We start from the raw sequence: 11,670 nt of genomic DNA, 5'->3' as shown, positions 1-11,670 counted from the left end.
ATAGATTCAATGCACTCCCCATTAAAATACCAACGGCATATTTCACAGACTTAGAACAAACACTCCAAAAATTCATCTGGAATAAAAAAAGGCCCTGAATAGCCACAGCTATCCTGAGAAAAGAACAAAGTAGGAGGGATCTCAATACCAGGTATCAAGCTGTATTACAAAGCCACTGTTCTCAAAACGGCCTGGTGTGACACAAGAGTAGACATATAGACCAATGGAATAGAATAGAGAACCTAGAAATTGACCCAAACCACTGTGCTCAATTAATATTTGACAAAGGAGGCAAGAGCATACAATGGAGTCAAGACAGTCTAATCTTTTATTTACTTTTATTTCTAAATAATCATAGATTCACAGGAGGTTGCAAAGAAATGTACAGGGAAGTCCTGTGCACCCTTCCTCAACCCTCCTTCAATGTTGACATTTTGCACAATTATAGTACAATCAAGAAGTTGACGTTGGTACAATGCATAGAGCTTATTCACTTTTCACCAATTATACTTGTACTGGTGTGTGTGTGCGTGTGTGTGTGCGTGTGCGTGTGTGTGTGTGTGTGTGTGTGTGTGTGTGTGTGTGTGTAGCTCTATGTGGCTTTGCATAGCCACAACTCCTTTCACAATCAAAATACAGAACTGTACCATCACCACAAGATTCTTTCATGCAACTACACCTATCCTTAACCTCTGGCAACCGCTAATGGTATGTAAGTGGAATGGTGCAATATGTATTTGGGGATTGATCTTGTTCACCCAGCATAATTCCCTTGAGACCCATCCAAGTTCTTTTCCATGTATCTGTAGTTTCTTTCTTTTTATTGATGAGCAATCTTCCAATGATATGGATGTACCACAGTTTAACTAATCACTTGTTGTATTTTATCTGAGTTGTTTCAAGTTTGGATTGTTACAAATAAAGCTGCTATGTTCATTTATGTGCAAGTTCCTATATGAAAATAAGTCTTAATTTCTCTTGAATAAATGTGCAAGAATCAATTGCTAAATCTTATGGTAAGTCTATTTTTAGTTTGATGGAAATTGCCAAAATATTTTCCAGAGTGGCTATATCATTTTACTTTCTCACCCACAATGTATGTGTGATATTGTTTTTCCTACATCCTCACCAGCAGTTGATGTTATTACTATTTTTCATTTTAGCCATTTTTATATGTGGCTCATCATAGTTTTTCTGATCTTTTGAGACCTAAGTCAAGAGGTACCCCAGTAGAGCCTTTTCTAACATCATCTGTAAGTCGATTACTCTCTCCTCTATGCCACTTCTGCTACTTCATTCATCATTGTATTTTAATTATTTATTGACATAGTCTGACTCTTCCCTCTGTTCTGAGCCACATGAAGATAAGAACTGTGCCACATTCATCTTTGTTCCTGCAACATCTGGTACAGATTTATGCTGGACACACAGAGGGTGCTCAGTTAATGTCCAAACTGAGGGAAAGAATGAATGAGAAAACCTTAGTCTTTCTTGCCTCCCATTCCTCTACATTACCTGTAAACCTTTTTTAGTAAAGAAATCATTCCTTCCACTCTGTCTCACAGCAGCAGCTAATAAGGTGCTGTGTACATGTAGATGCTCAATAAATGTTGGCTCACTATTCAGGTGGCTTATCATCCCTCTGCACCCAAAAGATAAGCACATGAAAGAGAGGGTAGGCCTGAGTATTCCTATATTGAGTATCATATGTCATAAGTTTCATAATATTCTTAGAATCTCCACAATCACTCAATATTTGTCTGCATAGATGAGAAATCAAAACAAAACAGTCCTTTGAGTCAAAGAATGAGACTCTGCAGCTGAGCACTTCTCAATAGTTTCAATCCCCTTGTTACATATGAGTTTGAGAGATCAGCATTTTATATCCCTGAATTCTTTTTGCAGTTTCAGAAGGATCTGGGATTTTTCTGCTTTTGCTGTACTGGTATAATTTGACATGTTGACTATGAAGGGGTATTAACCCCAGCATTTTTAATCACTTTTTTACTCTGCTTTTTCTCAACTCTAAAGTATGTTGATTTGCACATGTTTATATGTCTCTGTGAGTTACTCAGGCCCTTGAGTGCTGGTATATGTTTTGTCTGGGAACTAGATTGTAAGCCCCTTGAGAGCAGGGACCTTATAACTCCTAGGAATGTATTCTGGACATCGTCAGTGTTCAATTAATGAGAATACTGGAAACCTGACTAAGGTCATCTGTAACATTGACAACTTCCTTTTCTAACTTGAAAAAAGTTGTTAAGTTGATTTGATAACATTGAATGATTCTACCGAAAATTATGCTAATTTCTACCCACTACAATTTGTTCTTTAGGCTGCTTTCAGATTTATAGTTTTGGATCAGTTGTTGCAGTTCCCTTCCCTGTAATACTCTGGTTTACAAAGGAATTGGGGAGGGCTGAATTTCATAACCCAGAAGTTCTTTAGCATAATAAAAAGTAAGCTGATAATGTTTATACTTTCAAAGCATGTAATTCTTTCACCAGCCCCCAGTGATAACTAGGTGATAAACTCAAAGTATGTTGACAATCTTAATTATGAGAAATAATCCTTAATAACCAGTCAATATATATGTCTTATTTTCCCAGATTGTAAAATGAAGTAATTGTGTACACTGTGTACTATGACTGTTGAAGTTAAATTAATTTGAAAGTTTCAAGGAAGTCTGAGTTCTAAAACTCAGGACAAATTCGGTACTTAGTGAGGGTGGAGTTGGATAGAATTTTTCTGATTCATCCTTTTTAGATGGAAAGTGTGATGAGTTTGACAAGTTGTATTTTTTTCCTTCAATATTTCCTGACTCAACTATACCTCCTACTGGCTCCACCATCATCACCACCTCTAGAGCAAACTAACCTATCATTTTCTGACATTTTATATTCTTTTTCTTTTCTACAGTGTACTAAAGGAGGTATATATGGCCTTTAATCCCAAAGCGGTGGTCTTACAGCTGGGAGCTGATACAATAGCTGGGGATCCCATGTGCTCCTTTAACATGACTCCAGTGGGAATTGGCAGGTGTCTTAAGTACATCCTACAGTGGCAATTGGCAACACTCATTTTGGGAGGAGGTGAGTACAAAGGAAGGTCACCAGGAGAATTTGTTGACCTTCCTCCATATTTTATTTATTGACACTGAGGAAAACTTGACTTTCTTAGATTAGATAATATCAACCTGCCTGTGGTCCAGAAGCCTGATTCATTGAATTCTGCTACCTTCATAGTTCAGCATAAGGAAGTATTGATACGCTTCTACTCAGTTTGGTGTATGCATTGACTCCTTAGCACTCCGATACAAAATGTTCAAAACATTTAGCTTAATAGTGACACCAGATCTTATTAAGAACTAGAGGCCCGGTGCATGAAAATCATGCACTTGGGGGGTAGGGGTCCCTCAGCCCGAATTGCGAGAGGGCGCAGGCAAGGCTGAGGGACCCCATCGGTGCAGAATGGAGGCCAGGGAGAGATGCGGGAGGTTGGCCAGCCGGGGAAGGACCACAGGAGGGCCTCAGGGCATGTCTGGCCCGTCTTGCTCAGTCCTGATCAGCCAGACCCCAGCAGCAAGCTAACCTACAGGTTGGAGCATCTGACCCCTGGTGGTCAGTGCATGTCATAGTGAGCGGTTGAATGGCCTTAGCATATCATTAGCATATTATGCTTTCATTGGTTGAACGGCCGACCGGATGGCCGGACACTTAGCATGTTAGGCTTTTATTATATAGGATAGAGAATGCTAACAGTGGATTTTGATCCATCTTCTTTCAGTGTAGTTTTGATTCCCAGTTCTAATAATAATCTTATAGAAACATACCACTAAAATTCTAACCCTACTCATATATATGTAGTGAACACATGAATTCATTAAACCTAAGCTGAAATCAGGAATGACTTTTGCCCCACAACATCCTAAAAAAAAACATGGATTTGTACAACAAAGTAAAATTGAGAGATCTAAAGAGTCTGTTGGACATTCTTGCCCTCTGTGTACTGATGTTTTGTATTACTTAACCAACAGAAGCTGAGTTTGTTCAATAGAAACATTTACACATTTGCGAAAGGCACCTATCACAACCTCAACTACCTTTGAAGATGCCTTGCTTAGAATCTTCTATCTATCTGGCAGAGTCTTTATTTTATTGCGTGAATGCATCAATGTGTTAAAATAACATGGTCAAGTTAGATTGAGCTTAAAATGTATGTATTATGGAACAGCTTATAGTTTGTGTTCTGTCAGCCTGTTGTAAAAAACAAAGTTAGAAGAAACCATGGGAAAGCCTTATGAATGAGCATTCAATACAAATACACAAGCCTGGTCCTTTGGCAGCCTCGAACTCTAGAGGGATCAAAATTAAAGGTGCTTACAGAGACAACCTCTTATAAAGAGCCAGAAAGAAATGTATTAACTTCAACTCAGGGGAAAAATAACATTGATAACTGCTGTGTGGCATATAACTTTCTTTACCAGCACAAAGAATGATTATTATGATAGAAGTATAGTTACAGGAAAAGAAAACAAAAGACCTTTCCACAACACATATCTGTGCAAATTCAACTTTTGTTTGAGGCTTCAACCTATACTTAGCATTTTTAAGGCCTCTTAGCTTCCTCAGTCCAAAGTTTTGGCTTTTGAAAAATGTGTATTCCTGAAATGCCTGTGCATAAGCGGAATTTTTAGAAATCATATTGCATGTACACTAGAGAGAACTATTACTTAAAACCTATAGTGATTCTTTTTTGAAATCAAATAATCATTCCCAATAAGTCAACCTTAGGAATTTAGATTTTTCACATAAGGAGTGTTTAAAGTAATACCTATACTATTTAACTTAAATTTTCAACCACCAATAATGCATAAACAGTTAGGGGAGGTGGCCATAGCCTCAAGCTTCAGTGGACCTTATTGAGGCCAAAAGACACATTCTAAAAGCCCCAGTATCCCTGACCTTTCAAGGAGTAAAAAGACTTAAGAAATGGATGACCATATGTCTCAATTTATACATGTTATCCCAGTGTAATTATTTTTTAATATATTTTTATTGATTTCAGAGAGGAAGGGAGAGGGAGAGAGAGATAGAAACATCAATGATGAGAGAGAATCATTGATCAGCTGCCTCCTGTAAGTTCCACACTGGGGAACGAGTCCGCAACTTGGGAATGTGCCCTGACCAGGAATTGAACCTGTGACCTTCTGATTCATAGGTCGATGCTCAACCACTGGGCCCCAGTGTAATTGTTAATAGTGTCCCCCTTTACCCTTAAAATTGTATCATTTTGGATGATAAATTTTATGGTTACCCTACCTAAAATATACTAAATTCAATTTCCCTCAGGCTACATTGAGGTTAGGAAATCATTCTTTTTTATCCTTACACTTTTGGAATTTAGCTAAAGGCCAGTATTCTAATGCTTGCATGGCAGAACACATCTATTCAGAACAAAAATACTCTGATTGTTAGCCTGTAGATATGGCTTCTGGGTGATTGACAGGACCTGACAAGATGGGTCAGAGTGTCAATCAACAGTCCCTTTCTCAGCTTATTCTCTTTGATCTCTGCTACTAGGCCTGCATTTTGTGGAAAAAAGGAATGCTGATAATAAAATAAGGAAGTTTGTTTCTGTTAGCATTTTCCTTTTCTCTTCCCAGGATGTATCTAGAGCTACATCTGCCAATAGATTTAACATGCAAACCACATCCAGCAGTCATTTTATAGAATTGTTGCAAAATTCATCACAGAAACCTTCATGTTGGGTAGGTCATCTCAAGAGATCTAGGTTCCAGATATCTCATTCTTGCAGATTACTCTTGATGGAATTGAGGAGCTTAGAGTCCCCAGGTGCATATTTGTTCTGAAACTAGAACCTTTTTAATCTTCGTAGGCCTTGAACTTCCCAGTTCCACACTGTGCATGGTCTGACTGGTCTACTGAAGTCTGACTACCAGGTGGTTTAAAAATATAAGGGTATGTTTGGGTGAAATTCTGCAAGTTGAAATTGTCTTTTTAGCCCTTTTATTAAAACATTTTTCTCTCCTTCCTTACCCTCTTCCCTCTCCTGCTGTTTTGTGACTATTCTTTCCTAACTTCACAATTCTTGATGGAGACAGGAGGCTATAACCTTGCCAACACGGCTCGATGCTGGACATACTTGACCGGGGTCATCCTAGGGAAAACACTATCCTCTGAGATCCCAGATCATGAGGTAAGTAAGGCTCTGACAAGTCCTCTCTTCTTTAAGGGGAAGAGCTGAGTCATTCCACCTAATCAAAATCACGTCCTCACTACTCAATACTGTTTTGTTGAGAGACACTCTAATAACAATAACATACTGTCTTGGCAGAATAGTGGACTCTTGTTCCAAAATATCCAAGACCTTCTGCCTTTTTTACAAGAGACCTCAAAGGCCAACCAACTTTAATTTCTCAATTAATTACAGAGACTGTGGGAAGGGGTCACCTGTTCACACAAAGAACTCTTTGGAATATGGGTATATTTTCATCCCCAACCTCAAAAAAGAAGTGGCAGTTTTCTAAGCTTGGATCTCATCTATCTTTAAAAAGTCCCATAGGCAGTATGTCACACCTATGTTCTTTGGTGGTAGTCCTAATTTCTCAATTTTCTTTGGCTAATATAAAATTTAAGAAATACAGATCACCACAAAGACAGGGTTGGTGCTTTTCCAGTGATTAGTGGCACACAGAGGTTGGGGTAGGACCATTCAAAATGTGAACCATGTCATTTAAACCCTCACCATTTTCTTTAATCATGAGTTGAGCTTTACATTTTCCATAGCAAAATGCCTGCTCTAGTTTTCCCAAAACAGGTTAATAGAAAGCTATCTGGAACCTGTGAGTGTGCTGACAATCCTTTACCCAAAGGTGTATCCCTTCTCTTCCCACCTACATCCATACCTGGCAGGAAGCATGTTATCACAGATCAGGATGTGTAGCTGCAGGCCTTAGACTGTGTGACTTTATAATAATAACTTTATAATAATAAATCCACTTTCTCAAGCCAATTCCCAAGGTGTAAAGATGGTATGTTGATTATAATGTTTTGATTCCTCCCAGAAACAGAAGCTGTGCACTTGGGAGCATTATGTTTTTGAAAGTTGGTATTATTTTTTTTTAAATTAGAAACAAACTAATTTTCTTACAATTTTCTTCTAACCAGAGATGAGGTATAATATGTATCTCAGAAAAAAAAACTCAGTATGTCTAGAATACAAATAGAAGGCAAGCTATAATTTCAGAAAATTTGCTGGTGTCAGGGTTAATAGAAGTTTCTTTCCTTGACTTAACTTACCTTTATTCAGTACTTGGAAGCTTTATGAAATATAAAGGTAAGCAAACAAATGTAATCATTGTTATTGCTGTGGGAATATCTCATATTGCATTATAACTTAAAGCACTGAGACTTTAAAAACTGATCAAGTTTTGTCAAAAAATAGTTTTAAGCATATAGAAGCCTGAATTAAGAATGTGTTCTGTTCCTAGGAAACAATGTAAATCCATAGAGTCATCTGTCTTAAAAGGTTGATAACATTTTAATAAAGATGAGTACTGCCTCTGGTACCTGGAAAAGCAATGTGCCTCAATAGGTGTAAGTTTGGCCTTATAGATAGACATGCCCTGTCTTTATACTGACATATTCTGCCAGATTAAATGAGATCTAATGTATGCCAAGTGCCTAACACAGTTCTTGGAACATAATAGGCACATTTGACGTCTAAATTTTCTCCTTCCCCTTTGTATGCTTCTAACAACTTCTTATAATCAGACATTTATGACTTTGTGATTCATAAATTTGCCCAAATCTTTTTTGAATCCCTTCTATAATATCCTTCTGGTATTAGAGATGTGAGTCATCCAAGAAGGAACAAAGAAAACAATTGAAATGATAGCCTTCCAAGTTTAATAAGATAATATTTTCATGAAAATTGCCAAACATAGACTCTACAGTGTGAAGGCATAAATAAGTTTTGTGCCACAATACACAGTTGCACACAAATATGCTTGTGGCCCTCTATAAACAGATAAACAAATGGTAGATAAAAAAAATATTTACTGAGTACCCATTGTTGAAAAATGCAGACTCCAAAACCCCTACCTGAAGCATCAGGGAAGGTGGGCAGTATAAGTGCTAGAGGAATATGTAGATAACAAAAATAATTACATTGCAGAGCAGAATAAGAACCACAAGACAGTAGGAACAATGGCTATGGAGATGTGCTTCAAATATAAACAGGATACAGAGGAGTGTACAAAATACCCTGCCCTCCAAGAGCTGAAAATATTATTGAGAAATATAGTCACTGACAAGGTCAAGACAGTGTAGCAGGCAACCACAGTCTGGCTGACTCCCTCACTGTCTTCACTCTCAGTCTTGGGCTTTTGTTCTGTCTCCTTGGATAATAATCTTCCTCCTCTTCTAAATGCCTTTCCCCCACCTCTCTGCTATCTTCCTAGGTCCAGCTTCAAGTCCTATGCCTTTAATAATCCCTTACCTAAATATACCAAAACCATTTCACCTCTTTCTTCACATTTGTTTATTAAATGTTTCATCATTCATTTAACAAATATTCCTTGGGCCCCTACTACTTGCCTGGCCCTATTCAGACCTAAATGCAGAGATACAAAGACTGACAAGATAGCCTGGCCAGTGTGGGTCAGTGGTTGAGTATCGACCCATGAACCAAGAAGTCGCTGGTTTTGTTAGGTTGCATGCCCGGGTTACAGGCTGGATCCCTGGTGAGGGGTATGCAAGAGGTATCCAATCGATGTTGATGTTTCTCTCTCATAGATGTACATATTTAGGGTTGTCAGATGTTCTTGATAAATGTACCCTTTATTAATATGAAATATACCTCTTTATCTCTGGTAATATTCCTTGTAATGAAGTCTTCTTTGTTTGATTTTAATATTTTCACACCTGTTTTCTTATGATTATTATTTGTGGAGTATATATTTTTCTGTCCTTTTACTTTTAACCTATTTGTAGCTTCATATTTAAATTGTTTTTCTTACAGACAGCATATGGTTGGTTCCTGATTTTTTTATCCATTTTGAAATCTTAGCCTTTTTGTTGGAGTACCTAGAAAATTCACCTTTAAGTAAATTATTTATATGTTTAGGTTTAAATCCATTTCCTATTTGTTTTCTATTTGTACCATTTGATCTGTGTTCCTTTCTATTTTTCTGCCCTTTTGAATTAAATAAATATTTTAAGGATTTCATTTATCTTATTTATTTGCTTATTAGCTATAACTTTTCTCTTTTTTGTGGTTGCTCTGGGGCTTACAGTGTGCATTTTTAACTTATCATAGTCTACCTTAAAATATCATTACACTACTAGTACTTCATGTATAATACAGCACCCTTAATGATAATGTTCTTCCATTTTCCCACTTTTCTTCCTTTGTGCTATTGTAGTCAGATATTTGACTTTTGCATATGTTATAAATTTCATGATATATTGTTACTATCTTGCATTTTTAATTTTAAAATGTTTATTAACTTATTTAAAATAAGAATAATAAATCCAGTACACATTAGCACAAATAATATGTTGTAGTAAAAAACAACAAAAAACCCTCTATTTTCTAAGACAAAAATTAATTTCATGAGAAAAATAACAGTGCTATACATTTGTGCACATCTGTAATATCTGGCTCATAGATGACAGTTGAGTTCTCATACCTGTTTCTACATTCAGCGTGTTTTGATGTTGTTTTTGTTAAAGTATATGAAAAAAAATTCACCCTCACATGGATATGTAGTTGGAAAAGGTTGGAGTATTTTAATAACCTTTCCCGATAATTATGGATATTCTACATTGATACTACACAAAAATTCTACATTTGGTAGTTTCTTAGTCACTCCACCACTGTACGCTTGACAGCTTCCCATAACTTAAGCTTTGTTCCAGTGAGATCAGTGGTGATACCAGTTAATGCTGGTGGAATTTTAAACCATATTAACGAATTTTTTATATTCTTTTACATTAAAATTCACTCATCTTGTACTTTGAATCATTATATGACCCAACATATATATTGATTTTTTTGGAAAATATTGGTCCACTACGTTATGCAAATATTACAAATGTTGAAACATTTGATGCAATACTGAAAGAAAATCACATTAACTGGTATCACCACTGATCTCATTGGGACAAAGCTTAAGTTCTGGGAAGCTGTCAAGCTTATAGTGACAGAATGTTTTTCAAAATTTTAAATTTCACTAAAGTACATGAATATTATCTTGGCAACAAATAATGTCAATCTTTATTCTAAAGTGATCAGGTTACTTCATTTTTGAGAAAATAATCTGCCAAGGACCCAAGTATTTAATAATAGTTTTTCCATCAGTTGTTCTTTTAAGCAAAAATGGTGTTCCAGTAAAAGTGGCTACTTAAGCCATAGCTTAATCACAGGTGTGCTATTCCTCAAGACAACCACAGTAGTACAGTTTATAACAGAAGCAACTTCTGCATACCTCCTATTTTGTCATACAATATTAAATCCAGGATCAAGAGTTAATAATTTTCAGTGCTTCCCCAAGGACATTCTTAAATAAAATTGGAGTTTTTTACTGTGAGTACATAACAGTAAAGAATAAAATAACTGCTGGTGTACTTTGGTATTACTGCCTTAACTTGTACCATGGTGCCAGCAGTTTTACCCACCATTGCTTTTGCACCTCCATGTAAATATAAACCAACTTGCTCCAGGATAAATCATGAGATTCAAACAAGTTATTCAGCATTTTCAATATTTTAGTACTACTTGTGTGTGTTGCCAACCATTCACATGAAAAAGGTCTTCTTCAAAGATTACTTAATGCTGATACTACAAGACTACAAGTAAAACAACAAGTCCAGCCATTCGTAGCCTTGTTTGTTTGTAAAGTGAAAGTATAATTCTGCAAATGAAATAACAACTAAGTCTTCATGTTTAGAGCTAAAAGTTTAAATAAGCAAGTTACTTTCCCATTGAAAAGAGACAGTACTGGGGCGGGGCAGGTAAGAGATCAAACGAAGGACTTGTATGCATGCATATAAGCATAACCAATGGACACAAGACACTGGGGGGTAGGGGAGGCCGGGGGAATGTCTAGGGGGAAAAAAAAGGAGACATATGTAATACTCTTTGTAATACTTTAAGCAATAAAAAAATTAAATTGAAAAGAGACAGTACTGTGAGTTATTTTACTAACTTTCCTTCCAGTAGTCATTGAACAATGTCAACTGTCGAAATCTTTATTGGTCGCTAAGCTATTTGTGCATTTCTCCAGCCCATGCAATGTAATAACTTATGCATAATATGCTTCAGTGACTTTTCATTTCTAATTTGAAAAGCTCTAACAATTTTGGGGTTTTGATAAGCTCATCATGTTCACATTTAAAATATTCTGTTTCCCTTGAACTATTAATGAATGGTCTGAAAATGATGCCACCACTTAAATAGCAAACTATTTTGGAACTATGAAAATGTCTTGTTCATAAGATACTAGAAGGTAAATTAATGACATATCTATATATATATATAAAAGCCTAAGCAACTGTTATGACCGGACAACCAGGTGACCAACTGGTAGCTATGACTCACACTGACCACCAGGGGGCAGACGCTCAATGCAGGAGCGTTTTGTGC

The 11,670-nt window shown here is 36.5% G+C and overlaps 1 protein-coding gene across 1 annotated transcript in view; it reads left to right on the top strand.

Annotated features, from left to right (window-relative positions):
* Positions 1–11,670, top strand: part of LOC102241535 (histone deacetylase 8) — a 262,791-nt gene that overhangs the window by 44,201 nt on the left and 206,920 nt on the right. Inside the window, exons 5-6 of the mRNA XM_005885473.2 lie at positions 2,920–3,092; positions 6,125–6,219. Coding sequence (XP_005885535.2) covers positions 2,920–3,092; positions 6,125–6,219 — 268 coding nt within the window. The remainder of the gene's footprint in view (positions 1–2,919; positions 3,093–6,124; positions 6,220–11,670) is intronic.

This window comes from Myotis brandtii, unplaced genomic scaffold (genome assembly GCF_000412655.1).
Source record: "Myotis brandtii unplaced genomic scaffold, ASM41265v1 scaffold903, whole genome shotgun sequence".
In the NCBI taxonomy this organism is placed as follows: Eukaryota; Metazoa; Chordata; class Mammalia; order Chiroptera; family Vespertilionidae; genus Myotis; species Myotis brandtii.
Note: the sequence above shows the minus strand (reverse complement) of the source record. Positions and strands in the feature narration are given on the sequence as shown.